Here is a 22,267-nt window from a genome sequence, read left to right on the forward strand (position 1 = left end):
GAGTAGGAGTTTATATGAATGTATCTCTGAGGGGAACTGACTATCTTTAGAAAAGTTTACGTTGTATTTTCTTTTCATCTTGCCTGAGTTGCCTCTGAACAATGCATATTAAAGTAGAGTTCATAAACGCAGCTCTGCTTTGTTTACAGCGGTAACCCAGGAAACACTGTATCATTGCTGTTCATAAGCGCCACCTGCTGTCAGAGAGTGAATCTGCGTTTTATTCTGCTTGTCTGCTCTTTCGTTCAAATATGTTTTATGTAGTATAGTTTCACAAAACTAAAGTCAGACTACTCTGTTTTTGCTTCAAATTAGTCTAATTTAGATTAAAAACTACTCATGCTGCATGTAGCCTATGCTGCATCTTTGTTTGGATCATGATTCAAATCCAGTGGTTGCCTCTAATTTTAAATGGAAAGAGCACAGACAAAGCCTTAGTTTGTTCATATTAAGAGATTTCTTTTATTTGTGTAACTTACTTGTTTGATTTGGGGTTTGTTTTAAAATTTCAATTTAGGGAAAGAGCACAGACAAAGCCTTAGTTTGCTAAGAGATTTCTTTTATTTGTGAAACTTACTTGTTTGATTTGGGGTTTGTTTTAAACCCCAGTTTATTAGTTTTGTTATATTTCAATTTCACAAAGAAACGTGCAGTAATAGCCTAATAAAACGACACCTTTTAATTTACTGTATAATGTCTTCAATCTCATTTTGTTAAAAAAAATTGTGAGAAAATCGAATTGTGAAATCAAAATCGTGAATCAAATCGAATCGTGTGTTGAGTGAATCGTTACATCCCTAGTGTTCATGGCTTTACTTGGTGTGTATAAGGTTTAAATAAAAGGTGCACTGTGGAACTCTGTCCTCTATCACCATCTGTGGTTGAAATATAAAATTGCAAGTTAATTGTGGAGTTGTTCTGTTTGTCTTGCTATTACTTATTGGAATTGTGGATTTTTACCCAAAACCTTCCATAGTTCACCTTTTATGTATACAGGAGAAAAAAAAACATTATAATGATTAAGTTAAATAATAAAGAAAGAAAAACAGAGCTTTTTACAGAAGCTCTTATTTCAGTAACACCCCTTATTTATATTTCACCCATAAATGAAAATCTACTGAACACCCTCAGGGCATCCATCCAGCATGTAAATTAGTTTGTTTCCTCATCATAAAAGATTTGGAGAAATTTAGCATTACATCACTTGGCTTTGCAATGGATGCTGTCAGAATGAGAGTCTGATAAAAACATCACAATAATCTACACAACTCCAGTCTATCAATTAACATTTTGTGAAAAGCTGTGTGTTTGTAAGAAGCAAATCCATCAAGACATTTTTAACTTTAAACCGTTGTTTCCAGCTAAAATACTTTATCCATAATATTGTTTTCTCCAGTGAAAATCTGAATCAGGAGAGAAAAATGAACAGATCGAGCACTATTTATAAGTGAAAACAGTCCAAAATGTATATGGACTTTTTCACTGGATGACTCGTATTTTAGCCAGAATTGATCAACTAGATTCATATGGATTACTTGTGGACTATTGTGATGTTTTTATCAGACTCTCATTCTGATGGCACCCATTCACTACAGAGGATCCATTGATGAGCAAGTGATAAAATGCTAAATTTCTCCAGATCTGTTCCAATGAATTGGATGACTTGGAAGACCTGGGAGTGAAAAAAATTTCAGCAAATTAACATTTTTTGGGTAAACTATTCTTTTAAACATGAGGTATCTTTACTGTTTGACAGTGTCAACATCTCAAAAGTGAAATCCAACATACCAGTCCAAATTGTTTTTTTTTTTATGAAACTTCTAAAATGATTTTATTTCATTTTCAATTATCCATTTAAATGACTATTTTCACACATGGTATCAGGTAGTCATTGATTGACAGACAGTTTCCCAACCCTGGTCCTGGAGAAGTCCTAAAAGTAATTTATGAAACACTCATTTCATAAGTTTCCAGACTGATGAGTTGAAACCGATGTGTTTGATTAGGGAGAATCCTAAGACCATGGATGGGAAACACTGATTTATGTACTATGATCGGTGCTTTGCCTTTATGCATAGTAACCCCAAAAATAAACAGCCACAGACATCATTATTAGGGCATTAGCATTGACTAAATACTTCCACAGTGGGTCTTCACTTATGTCAGGTAATTGTTTTGATGCTTCATTCACTTCCTCCTCTGTGGGCTCTGGAGCCTGAGTATCATTTATGCCGCAAAACCAGCCAATGATCTTCATCGTTATGGATCGGTCACCATGTTCAACTAAGGCAGAGAGCAAATTATTAAAATGTATGCCATTACTCAAAGAATGTAGTTTGACCTACACCAGGGGTGTCCAATCCTGCTTCTGGAGGCCCAAGGATTCTGCAAAGTTTTCCTCCAACCTGCCCAACACACTTGCCCGGAAGTTTTTTTGTTATCCTTAAGACCTTGATTAGATGATTCAGGCGTGTTTAATTAGGATTGGCGCTAAACTCTGTGGTAAACTATAGTGGTCCTTCAGGAGCAGGAGTAGACACCCCAAACCTACGCATACATAAAATATACATTTTATCTACAAAAGTAGTTTTCTCTAAATCATCTTACTTTGATCCTCCTCAGATACGACCTTTTTCTTTTCCTCTGCCTCTCTTCGAGCTTTCCTTCCTCGTTCCTCCTCTTCCCAGTCCAAATCGACCCTTTCTTCTTTAGAATGGCGTAAGGTAAAGACAAGGCGATGGAGCTTGGCAAAGAGAAAAGGTAAATGTTATTAATATAGAGAAGTATCCTCAAGTAGCTTCAGCAGTAGCTAAAACATCTTACATGTTTGTCCTCTATGGGTGGAGTGTTGTTGCTAATGAAAAGCACCAGAATAGCAGTGCAGAAGAAGAGCAACACTGCAAAATAAAGGTAATGAACTCCACATATAAGTTTTGGGCATTCGGAGGGAAAGAGGCAGCTTCCTGAGCCATATGCAAACTCGGGTACCATACGACACAGACCCATTACCAATCCTCCTATCAGGCCCCAGAAGGCTCCCTAAGGAACAAAAGGTAAAGATGCAAGCTTTTAGTCAATTTGTGTTCTGAATGATGTGGCATTAAACGAAGACGAAATATGTTTAAAGCAGACAGTTACTTACTGACTCATTGACCCTCTTCACAAAAATGGCAAGGAAAAAGACAGCTGCAATAGGTGGAGCTAAGTAACTGGTCACAGATTGAATATAATCAAACAGCTGACCGCTCTGGGCTGCCTGGACAACTGGGATCCAACAAATGCTAATGCAATTTGATTTGTACGAAAACATATTTTTAGGAAAAAGAAAGCACAAAGTTCCGCTCCTAGACACAACCGTCAATGGGTTGTAAGCAGATTTTGTTTTAGAATTATTAAAGCTATAAATTGAATGGTTCCAAACCTTCCTACAATCATGAGCTCTTTATCTCTAGCTTGAGGCCGGATACGAGTCCAAATGTCCATGGTGAACAAGGTACTACTGCTGTTGAAGATAGATGCTAGTGAGCTCATGAGAGCTGCTAACATGACTGCCAGCATTAAACCTCTGAGACCTGTTTAGGGATTGATTAGAGGAGAAAGAAAATAGAAAGACAATAAAGTGTAAACCGAACAGCTTGTTAATTCAGGTAAACTCATATATTAATTTTGTATAAGGGTTAATAATAATTTAAAAACACAACATTAATTTAAAATTACCTGTCGGCATTACAGAAACCACTAGTTTGGGGTAGGCAATGTTGGAGCAGCCAACTGCTGTGCCACACACCTCCTTACAGATGCTTGGCTCCACACAACCTACTTCATCTATATATGATTTGATTAGATTTTTTAATATTGGTATTCCTTGATCAATATTGTAATTATAAAGACGTGGTATTAAATATGTTCAAATTAAAGTGCATACCAGGGTAAAGCACTCTGCTGATCATGCCTGGAAACACCATGAGAAACATAGGGAGCAGTTTCAGGTACCCGCACAATATACATCCGGCCTTTACATGCGTCAGACTGCGGGCGGCCAAACAGCGCTGCACAATTACCTGCAGAGTACAAAATGTAATGTAATGTGAAAAATTAAGCAACGAAGATGACAAGAGTTACATATGTAGAATTCTTTATCCTTAAAATATTGTCCTCACCTGATCAGTACACCAGTACCAGCTACCAATAATTGCAATGCCAAACAACACACCCGGCCATGGCAGGTCCCCAGTCGTGGGATCCCTAAGTAAATGAAAGGCATCCTCGCGTGGAGTGTAACAATGTTCAGAGATGTTTAAACTCCTCTGAGATGGCAAAGATAAACTATACTTCTCCAGTAAAGCACCGTATCCTCCAACTTCATAGAAGGCTATTGACAAATGGGGGACAACACAAAAATCAGTTTATAATATACTATTTCAGTTGTACTAAGATATTCTGTTTACATAAGTACTTATTTTTAAATTTCATTTCATTGAGTCAACTTTTGCAAATTTATATGAGGTGCAGTATGACTTTGATACAAAAAAAATGTATAAGTGTGGACTGAATACTTAGACATACAATATATTTTACTTTTAAAAAAGTTTTTACTACTACAATGTAAGAAAAAAAAACTGTAGGAAAATGAAAAAGGTGCTTGTAATTTTCCGCCATCATATTATCCATTAAATTTGTGGACATTTCCTTAACCCTAAACCACAACACAATTCAGTGTGTAAATACGTGTAAAACACCTGTGAAAAATCAATATTGAAAACAACTCCATATTAACAATACAATGGGTCCTATTTTACCTGACTTTAATACTACTAGTTAAAACTTTTTTACATTTCAGATGGTTAGTGCTTAAACTTTAAGGGAAAAAAATTAAGAGCACATGCTGTCTTTTCTAAAGAAAATGTCATTACATTGTATCATATGTAAATCATCCAACTTTTGATACTTACAGAATCCCACGAGGATGAAAGCTCCAGCAATGATAACAAAGGTTTGGACAGTATCTGTATACATCAGCGCAGCCAGTCCTCCTACAGAGACATTGCATGTCAAATATTAACACATTTTGTGGACCGAAGGCACTCAATAGATGATTTGTTCCAAAAAAGCTATTTAATATCTATATAATATATAACTATGCTATGGTCATGGGTTTGATTCCCAGAAAAGAATCTGACCAAACACATATCTTCAATGTTTCAATCTTCAAAGTTCCTTTGGATGAAAGTGTCTGACAAAGGTGGAAAAAAATTGTTTTTACCTGTGACAGTATAGAGTGCTGTTATGCAGAGCAGGGCAATCACTGCAAGATAGATGTTCCAGCCAAGAGCCTGCTGTATAAACACTGCTCCTGAGAACATGTCAACCTACGTTCAGTGAGGAGAGGAGAAGTCATAGAGAGAGTGAATTGGTGCCCTTTCTTGTGAGTAACAAGGAAATTATGATTATAGTGTTTTATATTATCCAGACATGTATTTATACTTACAGAAATCTTTGTGAAGATGTAAAGTAAAAGTGAAATGACAGAAAGATACAAGCTAATTCTAGTCCCTCCAAATCTCTTCTTGAGGTACTGCGGCATTGTAATCACCTTTTATAAAAATAAAAAAAAATGGATGTATAAATTTCTTTCACTCATATTATGCAAATAAATATTTGTCATCGAAAATATCACTATGAAAAATGAACATACCCCTGCAGTTAAATAAACAGGGACGAACACCCAGCCCAACAACAAAACAATAAATAATGCCTGTGAAACAAATCACAATCTGTTTAAAATTTTAATAATGACAAAGCACATTTGATATATATTTAAATATCTAACTTACATTCCATTCGAAACCCCCAACAGCTATTCCACTTGCAGCTGCTGTTCCTGCAAGACCAACAAAATGACCACTGCCAATGTTGCTCGCAAAAAGAGAAGTCCCCACCTATGTGTGCCATGTGCGGGAAATACATACATAGAAAAAGGAGAAACCTTTAAAAGAAGTATTGAAAGTCACACTTTTTATTTTCATACAAGAAGGGGGTAGATATTGCCACAAAAGTGTGTGACTTAACATTAACATTTTTTTTGAAGTTTTTAATTAGACTTTTAATTATTAAATACTCACAGGCCACCATACCATGGTCCGACCTGCAAGAAAGTAGCCACCTACTGTGCCACGATTAGTCCTAAATGTAGACTAACATGGGGGGAAAAAATCATAAATTCAAAATGTAATTCTGTTAAAAGACATATATATCAATTCACAGTTATCTGCCACTTTAAAACACATAAGACCAAGTTTTTCACTAACCCAAATTCCTACTGCAATAACCACCAAAAAGTAGGCAATGATCACACTGATGTCAGCTGGATTGTTGATGGTTACATGTTTCGCTGTAGTGTTTTCCATTTTTTAAAGACAGACAGACACGATGCCGATATCATTTATGAGATGACAAGGCATGAAACAAATCCAAACAGATGAGGCACTTGAGGAAAACTTTTCTTCATACAGGATTTGAGGGTAAAATCCACGATCTTTGCCCACATGACAAAAAAAGCTGATAAAGGAATATTATTAACAACAATAATTAACTTATTACTAGCCACTCAAGAAAGACAGTTTTAGGCATTAAATGCTAAACCTACACCTTAGCTTATGCTGTGGTACTTTTAGTAGAAAACAAAACAATGTAGTACATAAATGATTAATTATAGAATTCTTTTAAAAGCATATGAGAAGGCATTAGTGTTTTTCAAAAACAGAGAAAAACCTTTGAGCAGACTACTCAAAATGTGTCATCATGAAACATTTCAATTACTTTTTAAAAGTAATTTTCAAGTAATAACATTATGTACTCACGTTTGTTATTCCTTATGTGCATTAAAATAGACTCCTGAAATTCTGACTTAAATTTTCCATATTCCGTATCCATGTTTAGAGTACTGTACAAACATAATAGAGTAACAGGCTAAATGATGTGCTACAACATGATTTAGCTTTTTGCATTTTATTAAATTTTCCTAAATTAAAGGTTGTATTTCTCATCAATATATAACACCTAAAAAAATGTTTAGTATTCATGGGTTTAAAAAAATGGCACTTGATTAATAGTCACTGGTCTGTACATTAAAAGTTACAGTTCCGACCTTATTTGGAAATCACTAAAAAGAGGAGGGATAAACGTTTCCATGGATGATCAGGTTGTGAATGCATCAGTTGTGTCACTAAGGTCTGGTTAATAATCTTGCACTGTGGTGTGTGACGTTATCACTATTTCAATGCTATTCAAATGCAACAACAACTCACTTGTATTTGCAGGACAAGCAACAAAGTAACATCTGTTCAATTTATTTAATGCAAACCAGAGCACAGACTTTCCATTCAAACAATGTTCAATATTTGACAATTCTAGGTCTTTAAAAACAAACAGACCTGTTTGACATCAGATGAAAATAGAGTCTCTTTGTCTCTGAGAAAATGTTACTGCAAGACAAAATTACAATAACTTCGAAATTGAAACAAAATGAAATCAATCATACAAAAAGCAGTCATTTGGTTTCTGTTGCGAGTATATGCTTTAAAACATTTCAGATGAGATGACCAGCTGAACCCAAAAAGATGCCATTAAAGGTGGGGTAAGCGATTTTTCAAAAACACTTTAGAAAACCGATTCGGGCCGAATAGCAAAACAAACTTGTAGCCAATCAGCAGTAAGGGGCGTAACTACTCAGGACGTGGAGGAGAGCGCGTTCAGTGCACGGGATGGACATTAGCCAAGCCGAGCGACAAAGATAGAGATGGAGGATAAAAAAACAAAAGAGGAAAACGTCTGCGGAACAAAAGAAGGCTTAAGGCAAGAAGTAGGACCAGTGTAAATATCAGATCAGCAGATATCAGAACTCAAGGAGCGGAAGGCCTGCGATCGGACGCCGAGGTTTTCTTCTCGATTGGTGAGTAACACCGTGTCTGCACCGCAACAGCTAAAGTCTGTCTAGTACACTGGACGCGACAAAGCGACCGTTGAAAATCATTTGAAATTCGTGCCAATACGTCATGAATGGAACACAGCAGTTTTGCTTTGTTTCACAGAACTAATCCGTTGCCTGGGTTGCGTACGTATGTGTGGGGTGGAGCTATCAAAATAGGGGCGAGACACTTTTGGGGTAGGGTCGTGTTTGTTTTGGTGACTTCAAATGTCAACATTGGCTACCAGAAATCGCTTACCCCACCTTTAAAGCACTACAGATATATATACTGATCCACTTCCTTGAGGGCAAGCTGAACAGTGCGTTACAACGATGTGCAGAAAATTAATCACTATGTCATCGTCATTCAGAGGTGTCCTCCAGAGATGTCCAACACCACAAAAATCACACAAGATACTTAAGGACTGTAACATAGATTGTGTTAATGTTAAGACTCATGTTTTGTTGCATTATTGTTCAATGCTAGTTCAATAATGTGAAATTAAAAGACAGAAATTTCAGTCAAAGCGAAAGTGTGTTTCTTGATTTCATTTGTTATCTTATAAAAAAAAAAATTGTGTGAGCTTGAGATTCTGGCATCAACTTAGCATGAATTCAGGACAGGTATAGTAAATGCATTTGTGAATTACATTTCATCTTAAGGTGATTTAAAATACAGTAGTTTGCAATGCATTAAATCTGAATAGCCACATCCTTTAGAATTACATAATGTTGTTCATCAGTGTTTATCATCTGGGTCTTCATCTTAGTTAAGACTGCATTTCATGAAACAAAATATAAAGCAAAAACAATTTGCAAATAAAACACTGTTTTCAGACCATTTGTTCAAGAGAAATAAAAATAATACAAAATGGAAACTGTAGCCAATAGAAGCCACTCCTTTATTAAATGTAATACATTTCTTGTGGTTGAGTGCACAGATAAAACACTCTTACAAACTTCATATGCTAGCAATCGCCTACAATGTAAAATTTCAGAATGGCCAGAGAAACATGTTTTTTTCCTTCTCTAAGCAAATTATTCAGTCGTATGATTTCGAGGCAAAGACATGTCTTTTGAATGCACATCTAACAATTTAATCTGCAAATGTATTTCCATCATAGTTTGTGCGCATGTGTTCTAAAAAAATTTAAAAAAATCATCCACCTCAAGCGAAGTGTATACATTTATTAAGCACATTATGCGAATTTTATTCACATAATGGTTTTTCCATCCAGAATTTTTCATGCAAATTTTGGGATATGGCATAAAAATGCTGGTTGATGGAAACCCTGGAAGAATCTCATGATGTTGCTTAACAGCTGTTTAACATAAGTGTAATTTGACAACACTGTCATCAAAAAACAAAAATGAAACAAAAAAAAAATGATAAAGACTTGAAGCTTACACTGTTTAGATCCCATATTAAGCCATTATGACTTTACAGTAGTAACAACTGCTGTTATGGTAGGAATCTAGATGTTCTAATGTGTGTAAAACTACATTCAGCCTCAAAGCAATATAACTTTAAGCAAAAAGGTTCAAATAATCAACAATGACATTTTACTCATTAAGTCAAACATATGTATAGCCTGTTTTTTTGCTGTGACTCAAACATTTTGTCATTCTCCAAGATGATACCATTTCTAAGATCAAATTTGGGCATCTATGAAGAATTATCATTATTAAGAGCAAAACATTCTGAAATCATATCCAAATGTTACATATACTTTCTGTCAATACTCAGCAAAGAAAAACCTGCGTTCAGCTTGCAGAAATGAAAGAATGAAATTCAAAACATCTAGACATCAACCAAGAGTAAAGATGTAAATGTAGGTGCATAAATGTTTCCAAAATGCCCATATGTCTAATTGAAAATCACACTTTCTGATTTGTCCTGTCGATCCGCATGACTCTGCACGACCGGGTCGGTCGTTTCTCCTTCCCACGTTTCTGTTGAGCAGCCCGAAGACGTGCTAAAATGTGTTTTTTGGGGAACTTAAGGGTGGTACATCCAAACTGGCTAACTCCTCCTGTATCCCCAGGTAATTTCTCACGTCTTTGGACCCAACTTCGCCAGCCAGGTTTCCAGCAGTAGACGCTGTCATAAAATCTCGATCCATTCTCACCACCCAATACATATATCCTGCGTTTCCATCTAGCCACACCTCCGGCAGCAATCCTCCTTGGCAGACCTGGAAAAACCACCGGACTAGGCGCACGGTCACTACCGCCACCCCCTCGCTCAACTCCAACCGCCACCTCCCGCTCTAATCCTGATCCCCGTCCTTCTCGGAAGAACAACACTCGTCCTGTGGCATCTAGTGGTTCTGCCTGGGTGTAGTTGCCATTGAGGAACTTGGCGGCATCACGCAAGTAACCACCAATGGCACAAACGCCGCCACGTACTGCTATGCCTCCAGCCAGGCAGGTGGCGCCAGAGTCAAGGGTGACACGGCTCCAGGTATTTGTAACTGTGTGGTATATAAGCACGCCAGCATGCACCACAGCCCTGCTCTGCTCCAGTGTGGTACCGCCAAGCAAGTAGAGACGACAGCGGAGGGCAGAGCAAGCAAAAGAACGCAGTGGCAATGGCAAACGAGGTCCTGATGCCCACGTCAGCGTGTTAAGGTCAAATTTTTCAGATGCGTCCAGAAATGCTGCTCGGTTACAGCCACCGAGAGCGTATAAAAAACCTCCGCAGCCAAGAAGACCCAACATCGCACGTGGTTCAGCCATCAATGGCTGCACGATCCAGCGGTTTAGCACGACATCGTACTCATGAAGTGCTGAGGAGACCTCGCCACTCCGCAGGATGCCTCCCGCCACAAACAGTCGACCTCCGACTGCAGTGCAGCCAGGACAAAGCAATGAGCCCAAGGCTGCCAGCTTCTCCCACTTCCCTGTACGAGGGTCGAAGCAATCCACCGTGAAGTCCCTTTTCTGTAAAGACTCATCCTCCCTTGGCTTAAGGTCTACACAGACTATTTTCTTCTCAAACATACCTTCTCTAGGCCTCAGCAGTCCTCCCATGCCCTCGGTACTGGCTCCAAGTCCAAGTTCTTGGTTCATTCGGTGGCTCTCTTCAGGGCCAAAAAGACCAGGGCGTAAATGGCGTAACAAATTGGGCATGTGAATGTAACGATCAGCCGGCTGGTATTCTGCCCAGCGCCTTGCTGCATCGTAAACTTCAGTCTCAGACTCCACACCCAATCGATCTGACTCCAACAAGCTGCCAAGAGTTCCTGGGTCCAACAGGAGGAAGTCTCGCTGCCGGGCCACTCGAGGAAAATGCTGGCCTACCAGCCTCAAAGAAGCCCGAAGAAGCAGCTGGTCATGATGTGAACGAGCCAGAGAGTACATGCCCAGGCAATTCTCCACAGACAGGTGCTCAAAAAGGAATCTAACAAACAGGGAAATAAAATGTGAGCCAGACAAGATACAAGGTAGAACAATCACAATAGGATCACATCTAAATTTTACCTAGAGCAAAGGTCCTGCAAGGGCATCACTTGAAGACGATTGGCTGCTACAAACAGATCTTCTGCTGTGTCGAGACTAAGACCTGCTTCCCCTGTATAAACAAAGTGGATAACTGTCTCCATAACAGAAGGTGTCACCTCCTCCAGTCGGATCTCAGTAAGACGAGACTCTACGAGAGGGCTGGTAAACATGGCACGGAAATATGGACTGACAGCTGCTAAAATAACTCTGAAAAAAGAAAAACAGTGCACATGTGTCAAAACAGAATAGTTTCATATGTACACTACCGTTTAAAAGTTTGAGATTGGTTTGAGATTTGTTATGATTGTTATGCAAAAATAAGTCCCTTATGCTCACCAAGTTTATAAATATTTTAAAATGTATTCTTGTGATGCGAAGCTGAATTTTCAGCAGCCATTACTCCAGCCTTTAGTATCACATGATCCTTCAGAAATCATTTTACTATATTGATTTGCTACTCAAGAAACATTTCTTATTATCAATGATGAAAACAGCTGTGCTGTTTTTTTTTTTGTGTGGAAACCATGACATTTTTTCCCAGGATTTTTTGATAAATAGAACAGGGTTTCAAAAGAACAGGTTTTTTTTTTTTAAATATAAAGTCTTTTGTAATATCATACATGTCTTTACTGTCACTTTTGATCAATTTATTGCATCCTTGCTGAACTAAAGTATTAATTTGTTTAGAATATCTTACTAACCCCAAACTTTTGAATGGCACCGTACATCATTATATTGAAATACATATAATTACAATCTTATCAACATACATAATTTGTCATGCAATTTAGTGTATATATACACCATTTTTTAAACGATTCAAGTTATATATATAAAAAAAATATATGTACAATGACAATCAGACAACCTTCAAAGCTGAAAACATAAAACTCACCTGTGACACATAAACTTTTTTCCCTCCACCACAAGAGTGACATCACACAACTGCTGAGCATCAAGCAGCTGTTTTAACCCTGAATGAGATGACAAAGGGAAAAACAAGGCTGATAAAAAGGTGGCTAAATGATTAATCAATGTCACTTTGCCACATTTGATGAATATAATGGCATTTGATTGTTTTGCTGTTTTTGAAGTACTGAAAAGTTTTTGTTTAATCATTATGGCAGAACTGGATCTCTGATGTCTATGTCTATGATCACTAGTGAAAATGCATCTATTTTACATTATTATTTAATTTAATTCTAATCTGACTTTTTATTACAAATGTACTTTATTTGAATAGTATAGATATAAATAGTATAGAATGAAACAAGAAATGTCATTATAGAATCCATAATTCTAAAATAACAATATACATAATCCAAACAATCAATGTTCAAAACCACAACCGTTGTCTCACCCTGAGTTACATATTCCCCCAAAGGAGTTGAGTAGTCATCAGGAAAATCTTCTTCCTCGGAGTCGCTATCTGAGAGAGGTTCTCCACCACCTCTATCAGCATCCTTCCATGGCTGTGGTCGCCAGGTAACCGCGTCACCTTTGACAGTATTCATCTGTGACAGGAAGTTAATTTAAAAGTACATTGTTTGTATCTGATGCTCATATAGTGACAGTACAATACTGTGGTCACATTTATAGTTCTAGGGCTGAGAAGTACTTGAGGCCTTGGGTTTGAGTGCCTTAGATAAGTTACAACATCTCGTGTCGTAACCCAAAGTCGGTTCGAGTCTCGTACCGGCAGGGATTGTAGGTGGGGGGAGTGAATGTACAGCGCTCTCTCCCACCTTCAATACCACGACTGAGGTGCCCTTGAGCAAGGCACCGAACCCCCAACTGCTCCCCGGGCGCCGCAGCAAAAAAATGGCTGCCCACTGCTCCGGGTGTGTGTGTTCACTGCTGTGTGTGTGCACTTTGGATGGGATAAATGCAGAGCACTAATTCCGAGTATGGGTCACCATACTTGGCCACATGTCACGTCACTTTTAAACTTCTCAGTGAAAATGTAACCCTTACATGTACCTCCGCTGGCTTTCGGTTCATCCCTTACATTCTTAAGCTGTTCTCTAAGCAATTACTTTTGTCTTCCTTCTCTAATCCCTTCATCAAAAACATAACATATTAATAAAAAATAAAGGTTAAAAAGCTGTTTTCAATACATACAATAAAAATACCGAATTATACACACCTGAATTATACACAATTCGTATGTCAAAACGAATTGTATCTTTCATGCTTTAAAAGGTATGCAAGTGAATCTCTGTAACTCATGTTTAGATTAGCAAAAATAAGATTAATCATATAATACAAGCATTGATTGAATATACAGAAAAAATATATTTTTTAAATTATTTTTATTATACAATTTCCCAAAAGCTATTTTATGATCAGAATATTAGTAATAGGACTACCAAAGTAACCTGATTCTTCATGCACCATGTGTAAATAAATACATTTTAATACAACACTGCAAAATTGCACGTGCCCTCCGCCCAAATACAAACCGCCTACTGAGCATACAACTCTTGCTCATTAAAATCATGTACATTTCGTAAATATTACCATTAGATGTGAAGCTTTCTATTAGAGAGTGGACCCCAGCAGTACAGGTCTAGGAGATGGATATTCTCGTATTGCTTGTGGTGTCTTGAGTTCGACTTTGTGTATCAAGGCTCTCAGGATGCCACAGTGGTACAGACGGCCTGACACTCTTCGGCCCGTTCACAACGCCTTGACCTTCCCGTGTAGTTTCAGTGCAAATTGGTCGGATCATTACGGTGTGTTGTCCATCCTTAGCATATGAGCACAAAAGTATACCCGCGCGCCTGATATATCCACATTGACGACCGCTGCTCCATGTAGATTATTAAAGGTTGGTAATCCGGATTGGCCCAAAGAAAACGTAGTCCCGAGAGAAATAAATGACTGTTTGATCAGTAATGCCAACTATTGCTCACAGCTGCTAACATTGCTCTATGATTGGAGTCGAAGCAAGCTGAGGGACTCTGTTATTCTTCTTCTTCTTCTGGTGTTTTATGGCGGTTTGGCAAACCAGCGAAAGAGGTGCATTACCGCCACCTACTGATCTGGAGTGTGGAGTGTGCATAAATTTGGAAGAAAGAAATACAGAAGGGAAAGAAAAGAGGAAAAAAAAAAAGATTCTATCTATTGTTCCTGTGTTTTTCAGGTATTTAAACATATTTTCTTGCACTCTTGATTGCCTCGACCCATTTCCTAACAATACTTTTAAAGAAATATTATCAACTCCCAGCCATCCTAATTCTTGAATTAATTGAAATCTGTTTCACTGTTTCTAATTCTCCACATTTGTCACACTTTCCCGATTCATGCTTACCTATTTTATAAAGACTATAGTTTACTTCCTACCATGCACTCTCCAGTCACAGATCAGCTGTTGCCAAACCACCTCCGACTCCAGAGCCAGCCTACCTGCCCCGTTCCCATCCACCCGAGGGACTCTGTTGCCGGAACAACACACTTTTAACTTCCGCCTTTCTCAGTGGCCCTTTTACCGGATGTGACGGATATTTACGTCCGTTTCAACTGGAACCGAGATCCTTATGTTTTTAACTCCCAAAGCGAAAGAAATAATAATAATTATTATAATTATTTAAAATTATTAAAATGTTTATATCCATGCAGTGAAATCTTATGACGAAGATTTGGATTTGATTCCAGTAAATTTGTATGTTGTGACAATACTGAAACTACTGATAATGTTTTTTTTTTGTATGTATGTATGCAGCATTATGGCTTGATATTTACAATCTTTTTTTTTTTTCTTTTTTAAGTCTATGTTTACGAAGTTTCCTCACCTTAGAATGTTTTCTCAAAAGGACATTGTGGACTTTTTTTGTTAGCAATAACAAAGATGTCTTTTTGGTTATTAATATCCTTATTCTGGGAAATGTTTTTATATACACACGTCTAAGTACTTGAGAGTGAAACCTTGGTTTTGTTTTTGTGTATTTTGTGTTTCTTTCTTTTACAAAATTCCTTAAGGTGATGTATAAAAAAATGCAATAAAGCTTTTTGCCATGATAGAATACGATTTACAAGAAAAATCCTAGCCCTTTAATGTAATCAATTAATTTAATTTATTGTTTCTTTTTCTTTTATGCATCTGATCGCACTGATCTGCTTGTACAAATGGTTCAATAATACAAAAAAAGAGTCTTATGTATTTCAGTAGGATTTGCATAGTAAAAGTCATTTTCCACTAAAATAATGTAGCACTACTACAGCATAATGTGCGTGAAAGTTTTTGAGTTTCAAAGTGTAATAAGCCGTCAGAATCGGTTATTAAATGAATTAATTAATATTTTATTTATGTATTTTATTTCAAGTCTCACTGTCATCACATTTCCAATCGCGTTTGGACGAAATGAATCCTCTCGGCTTCCGTACAGTTTAACTGACAACACGTTCAGCATGGCGTCCTCTGTAAGGGCAGCAACACGGCTTTGCTCTTTTTATCTGTTTAAGTCTTCAAGACACAATGTCAGCAGTGGATTTAGTTGGTCCTGCCGACTTTGCTCCTCTCGACCGGTCAGGAGCAGTCTGTATGAACACGTACTGGAAGGTTACGCCTGTTTCACACATACTCCGTCTGCAGTGCGTGTGCGTTGCGTTTTTGTTTACGCACCCACAAACCTAAACTGGACATGCAGCGTGTGTGTGAGGAGACTGATGCAGTGAAGGCGGAGGTGGAGAATCGGAAAGGAGATCTACGGGCAGCTGATGTCGGAGTTATAGTAAGACAAAACATTACATCACATGTCATTCATTCATTAAAACAATACTGCTGCGTGATTCGCACTGCTGTTTTTATATAATGAACGTGAAAGCGTAAATGGAACATCTGTGTGATGCAATGTGTGTCTAGATCTCAGTCTGGAAGAAACTACAGAAGGCGCGAAAAGAAATATCAGATTTGGAGACGAGAAAGAATGTGATCAGTGCCAAAGTCCGCGCTCTTGTGGTAGGTGTACACATACTGTACATTAATGCAATGTTTTCATCTAAACTTGCATAACAATTTTAAAGGGGTCATATGATGCGATTTCAAGTTTTCCTTTCTCTTTGGAGTGTTCTGTTACACCAAATAATGATCTTTAAAATAGCATCATATGACCCCTTTAAGGGATAGTTTATGCAAAAATGAAAATGCTGTCATCCTTTATTCACCACCATGTTGTTCCAAACCTGTATGAGTTTCTTTCTTCTGTTGAGCACAGAAAAAGATATTTTGAGGACTGTTGGTAACCAAACAGTTGACGGTAGCCATTAACTTCCATAGTGTTTATCACAGGATTTTCATTTTTGGGGTGAACTTACCCTTTAAACTAAAATGTGATTGTTATGGTTGGAGATACAAAAAAAGGTGATTATTTACAGTTCTTAAAAATACTCTTTGCTTTATACATATAATACATTTTAAATGAACAGTTTACCAAAATATTGTTGATGATGGTCAATTTCTGGTGTATACTACTTTTCTGTAAGTAAATGGGGACTGGGTGTGTCAAACTCCAAACAGGACAAAAAGCGTAGTTAGCAGTCCATATAATTAAGTCTTTAACTTCTAATCTTGATGTTGAAATAAAGATATTGTTTATGTTATTTGTCAACTGGTTATGTGCATCATTTATGTCTGGATAAAGATTTGCTTTAGTCAGTTTTTTCTTTTCTTCACATTTTTTTCTTTCAGGATGAACATGACAAATCTACTTTGGCTAGTGTAAGTGTCAGCTTTCTTGGATTTCTGTACGTTTTTAGACTTCAGTTCGAAGAATTAAATATGATCTTTTAATGAATTAAAACTTACTTGAGAATTTAAAGCTCTGAATATAACTATATTTTAGTGATGTTTCTGCTGCTTGTCAGTATGTACTGTGCATAATATGCATGACTTTTTCTACAATACTCTTTTCTTTCTCTGTTTTGTACTTGACAGCTAGAGGAGTACACAAGTGCTAGAGAAGAGGGTAGAGCAATCAGAGAGAAACTTGGTCAGTTGTATGTGCAAGAGGGTGAGCTGGAGAAAGAACATTACTGCCGTGCCCTAAGATTGCCCAACAGAACACATCCAAGTGTGGTAAGAGACCGCTCACCTTTTCACAATACAAAAAAATTGGGGAAATGCCTTATTTTCAATTCAAAAGGACATTTTATATAGTAGTAAACAGGAAAGCAAAGGTGTGCTTTTACTTAACAGGAATGTTATTTTTCTCCTCTTTTCTTATAGCCAATAGGGGATGAGAGCCAGGCAAGAGTGGTTGAATTGGTTGGTGAGAAATGAGGTAAATTTATTAGACATAAACCATATTATCCTTCTCCTTAAATTGTTTGGTCAAAAATACAATATAGGGTTTGGTTAGTAGCAGCAATCATGACTTGTATTGACCTTGAGGTTTGACTTTCCTGATTTCTTGCAGCAGTTGACAGGAAATTCTCTAATGAGATCAGTGTTTAACACCGTATTTTAGTTATTTTATGTAAATATTTGTGTACCACAAGATGTATTGTAATATACCATAGTGTGTTGTGTCCACTATAGAATTTGATTTTAAACCAAAAGGCCACCTGGAAATTGGAGAGAGTCTTGAAATCATAAGACAAAGGTTAGATATTTTCTTTCTCTCATGCTTTAATTTTATTTAATACTTTTTATTTGTTTTTCATTTGTATCTCTTTCCTCTTAGACGGCTTGCCCATGTGTCTGGGCACAGATCATACTACCTCAGAGGTGCAGGGGCCAGACTTCAGTTTGCCTTGCAAAATTATACTATGGATTTTCTTCAGAAACGGGTTAGTATGTTTTCATCTTTTGGAATAATTTGTACCCGTGAATGGAACTTACTAATGTAAACTGGGTACATTTTTTTTCAAGTTGACTTAATGCAAACATCACTGTTTCGATTTCTTAATGCATTAATTATGCATTAAAATTAAAATGCATAAATGCATCAATTGTTGTTTTAAATTCTTATAATTTTACAGGGCTTTATTCCCATGGTTGTTCCTGACATGTTAAAATCAGTGGTTTTTGTGAGTACTCCTCTTTGTTCTAAAATGCATTATGTTGATTTTGATGCAACATTTTTATACATTATAGTTGTGTATTAAGATTCTTAATGGAAAGATGTCATATAAAGTTTACAAAACTAGCTAACTTAGTAAAAACCTATAAAGAATCTCCATGACATGGAGCTATTTTTGCATCTGTTGTTTAGGAGGGTTGTGGGATGCAACCTAATGCTCATAAATCACAGGTGTACTCTCTGGACCCTTCACGCTTTCCTGACCTTAATCTTGCTGGTACTGGGGAAGTAGGAGTGGCAGGTGAGAAAATCATGAACTTCTGTGATATGATCGTTAATCATATGATAATTTGAATGTAATAAAATATGTAAGTTAAAATTTCAACTCTACTAAAAAATAAATTTTGTTACATGTAAGCTATTGCAATTAATCAAATTATTCTAAAATATAGACCAGCAGGCACCAATATTTGAGGTTTTCAAATACTTCACACAGGGTTTCGCGGGGCACTGAAAAGCATTGAAAGTCATTAAATGGATTTTGTGAAAATTAAGGCCTTAAATAGCATTAGCATGTAGCATTCTACAGGCATAATTTTTTAGATGGTTTTGGAGAAAAATGTAACCAGTTTATTTTGAATAAAGGGCCTTCATAATCAATAAGTTTGATAATAAATAATTAATAAATTTGCTGTCGCGAAATACAGTCAAACCAAAAATTATCCAGACACCAGATATCATTTTTGATATTTTTTTTACTATACAGGACACTATAGTTCATTTATGTAAGTGAGGATAGCAAAATAAAGTAAACTGTGACATATTATACCCAAAAATTCTTCATACAGTGGACTACCAGTAAAATTGATAAAAATTTGGGACCAGAAATTATTCAGACACTTTGACCTGACCATGTTTTGCTTAAAGGTGCACTAAGCAATTTTTGCCAAACGATGTTGATATTTGAAAGCACCAAAACAAACACGCCCATACCCCAACAGGACCTCGCCTATGGCGGCAATTCTATGCCATTAATAACCGAGCGCACCACTGATGCTGGCGCGTGCGGTAAATCACTTCCGTGAGAGGAAAACAGATTTACACGCGAGGAAACGGGAGCCCGCAAGCTCATTTCAAACCCTCGCGCGCATGACATGTCCTCTGCACGCAATACAAGCCCTCGCGTGCGCTTGATCTTCCCTCACCTGCTCGCGCGAACACTTTTATTTTTGTCAGTCGTGGGGCGGGGCTTGCTGTTTTAATTGTAACCTCAAATGTCATTGGTTATTCCTCTTTTCCGGAAGTCAGTATTGGACGCCTGTTATAAGATGATTTATAATTCTCTTGACTTTAAGACATGGCATCAGTGGACCAGATACATGTGAGTTATCGTTTCATTTGCAGGTTACAATTAAAACAGCAAGCCCCGCCCCACGACTGACAAAAATAGAAGTGTTCGCGCGAGCAGGTGAGGGAAGATCAAGCGCTAGGATGTGGGGAATGATCATGCGCACGCGAGGGCTTGTATTGCGTGCAGAGGACATGTCATGCGTGCGAGGGTTTGAAATGAGCTTGCGGGCTCCCGTTTCCTTGCGTGTAAATCTGTTTTCCTCTCGCGGAAGTGATTTACCGCACGCGCCAGCATCAGTGGTGCGCTCGGTTATTAATGGAATAGAATTGCCGCCATACTCGCCCCTATTTTGATAACGCCGCTCCACACGTACTTACACAACCCTGGCAGCGTCGATGGCAGAATCTGCTATGCCTGCCGGCCGCAGCATATTCAGGCAAAAGCCAACACAGAAAAGTTGTGTGTAAGAGTAAAATCAACGTAACTCATCTATCAAGAAGAAACAAAGCAACCTCAGCGTCCGATTCCAGGCCTTCCCGCTCCTTGAGTTCTCTCCACTGCTGGAAAGCTGCTCCAATATTTACGCGGGTCCTACCTCTTTTCTGATTGTAACCCTTCTTTTTAATGTTTTGGTCCTCCGAAATGTTCCTCTTTTTTTTCCTCTCGATATCTATAGTCAATCTGCTAATATCCGTCCTGTGCTCTCTTCTCCCTATCATTACTAGACACACCCCTTACCTTTGGTTGGCTGCGAGGGTGTTTTGGGACTCGGTCCGACAAAGTGGTCAGTTTTTTTTTTAATTGCTTACTGCACCTTTAAGTGTTATCTGACATTATCAAGATGAATTTGTTCTGACACAGTTTAACTCTTCTTGTCATATTTTATGACCATTTTCTAAACTATAGCGAATAAACAGTTATAATGTGTGAAATGTTGAAGGTGTCTGAATAAATTTTGGTTTGATTGTATATACATCAGTGTGATACACATGTGGAACCAGTTTGGTAATTGTCTCCAGTCGGTGCAAAATTGCCGTAACGCCGGATCTTTGGACCGTGGCGGACTGGGACATGGTGGAGTAAAACTAAGAGCAGAGAATGTAAATTTCATAAATTCGGAAATAAATTGTGTACTGCAATTGAGCAATTTCGGTGAGAATGTTTCTGATTTTATTACATTCGTTGTAAATGATGATTGATAATGAATAATGTAGTGACTGTAACAAGGTCGCACCAGTTGAGGCTCGTGCAGCCTGTCTGTGTGTGAGAGAATCTCATGGAGAAATCAAAACACATGAGCACAGACTACTCATAGAACAAACATACTGCGGTAAATATTGAGTTTTTACATTTATAACATGATATAGCCTAGTTAAGCAACATGAGACGACTAAGAGAGTGCTGTTTCCCGAATATCAGCACGAATGCAGATTTGACATGATTTTATTCATTCAATAAATGAGTAGGCTAATAATCTTTCAAAAATCTCTGAGCAACACACAGCGGTGTCTCATTACTGAATGACTCAGCATTTTTGATAATCATTTGAGTCAATGATTCAGTGATCCATTCATAAAGACAGGCACTTGCTTGATTCTTGAATGAATTAGGCGTCTGAATGAATCGCTTAAACTAATGACTCAAATGTTCACTCATTAACATGTCACCTGCCGCCACCTACTGGCAGTTTACTCTCATATTTGAAAGTATCATTGCATTTTTTCCAACTTTTCATATTTGTATATTAAAAATAATTTAAAACTAAGCTCATAACATTACTTATGCAGTTGTAATTTTGCAATGTAAATGCATTCATCATACATTTAAAGGGGTCATATGATGCGATTTCAAGTTTTCCTTTCTCTTTGGAGTGTGACAAGCTGTTCGTGCATAGATAAGATCCCTAAAGTTGCAAAGACTAAAGTCTCAAACCCAAAGAGATATTCTTTATAAAAGTTAAGACTCGTCCACGCCCTCCTAAAACGCCTCGTTCAAACACGCCCCCACATGTCTACGTCACGATGTGGGAAGATTTGCATAACACTGCCCAAATGTTCACGCAAAGAAAGAAGGCGTAACTTTGATTCTCGCTGTAGTATTGTTGCCACCGCCGCCGCCATGTCGTGAAGACACTGTGTGTTTTGTTGTGAAAGCGAAACTACTTTGTTCGGCCTTCCAAAAGAGGGACACAACTAGAAATCAGTGGTTAAGTTGTATTTACAACACTGTTCCAGAACCGTTCAAACCAAATATTCAGATGTGTGCAACGCATTTTACGGAGGACGAGGACTGTTTCCTGGGAGAGTAGCCTACAATGCCGTCTGTGCTCAAAGGTTGTTTCTATAAAGTGGGGCAATTCCAATTTTGCAAGGACAGTCTGGCGCTTCTGACTCACAGCCTGCAAGTACGTTTTTTATATTTAAA

General features: G+C 37.7%; 2 protein-coding genes, 1 long non-coding RNA gene and 1 pseudogene across 4 annotated transcripts; 2 read left to right on the plus strand and 2 right to left on the minus strand.

Moving 5' to 3' along the window:
* Positions 1-1,947: 1,947 nt before the first annotated feature.
* On the minus strand, positions 1,948-6,536 carry LOC107678242 (sodium/glucose cotransporter 2-like). The gene is made up of 15 exons (XM_016473449.1): positions 6,309-6,536; positions 6,123-6,194; positions 5,835-5,939; positions 5,696-5,755; positions 5,489-5,593; positions 5,264-5,369; positions 4,953-5,033; positions 4,161-4,372; positions 3,926-4,061; positions 3,718-3,825; positions 3,422-3,572; positions 3,143-3,344; positions 2,824-3,039; positions 2,608-2,743; positions 1,948-2,283 (listed from the first exon to the last, which is right to left on the minus strand). Exons 1-15 carry the CDS (start codon positions 6,405-6,407, stop codon positions 2,069-2,071), a joined length of 2,004 nt encoding a protein of 667 aa, XP_016328935.1. The 5' UTR covers positions 6,408-6,536; the 3' UTR covers positions 1,948-2,068.
* Positions 6,537-7,168: 632 nt separating this feature from the next.
* On the plus strand, positions 7,169-9,330 carry LOC107678248 (uncharacterized). The gene is made up of 2 exons (XR_001632928.1): positions 7,169-7,631; positions 8,239-9,330. It is a non-coding gene; the product is annotated as an uncharacterized LOC107678248 (long non-coding RNA).
* LOC107678247 (kelch-like protein 1) lies at positions 8,625-14,463 on the minus strand. 2 transcript variants are annotated; one of them, XM_016473454.1, is made up of 6 exons: positions 13,991-14,463; positions 12,831-12,984; positions 12,366-12,444; positions 11,450-11,677; positions 10,972-11,369; positions 8,625-10,869 (listed from the first exon to the last, which is right to left on the minus strand). In XM_016473454.1, the coding sequence occupies exons 1-6, from the start codon at positions 13,991-13,993 to the stop codon at positions 9,845-9,847; spliced, it is 1,887 nt and encodes a 628-aa protein (XP_016328940.1). In that variant the 5' UTR covers positions 13,994-14,463; the 3' UTR covers positions 8,625-9,844. The 2 variants fall into 2 exon arrangements, with proteins under 2 accessions (XP_016328940.1, XP_016328939.1); XM_016473453.1 differs by having other exon boundaries at positions 8,625-11,369.
* A 1,413-nt stretch (positions 14,464-15,876) lies between these two features.
* Positions 15,877-22,267, plus strand: part of LOC107678239 (serine--tRNA ligase, mitochondrial-like) — a 14,919-nt pseudogene continuing 8,528 nt past the window's right edge.

This window comes from Sinocyclocheilus anshuiensis, unplaced genomic scaffold, assembly GCF_001515605.1.
Source record: "Sinocyclocheilus anshuiensis isolate Anshui unplaced genomic scaffold, SAMN03320099.WGS_v1.1 scaffold1153, whole genome shotgun sequence".
Lineage (NCBI taxonomy): Eukaryota > Metazoa > Chordata > Actinopteri > Cypriniformes > Cyprinidae > Sinocyclocheilus > Sinocyclocheilus anshuiensis.

Bases quoted from the DNA above. Each gene is read 5' to 3' on its own strand.
- LOC107678242 (XM_016473449.1), bottom strand. From the start codon at position 6,407: ATGGAAAACACTACAGCGAAACATGTAACCATCAACAATCCAGCTGAC. The intron at 6,195-6,308 runs GTTAGTGAAAAA...CCCCCATGTTAG, and splicing joins TTATTGCAGTAGGAATTTGG to TCTACATTTAGGACTAATCG. The intron at 5,756-5,834 runs GTAAGTTAGATA...TTTGTTTCACAG, and splicing joins TTGGGGGTTTCGAATGGAAT to GCATTATTTATTGTTTTGTT.
- LOC107678247 (XM_016473453.1), bottom strand. The intron at 11,678-12,365 runs GTGAGTTTTATG...TTCTTTTTTCAG, and splicing joins AAAAAGTTTATGTGTCACAG to AGTTATTTTAGCAGCTGTCA. The intron at 11,370-11,449 runs GTAAAATTTAGA...CCTGTTTGTTAG, and splicing joins TTGCAGGACCTTTGCTCTAG to ATTCCTTTTTGAGCACCTGT.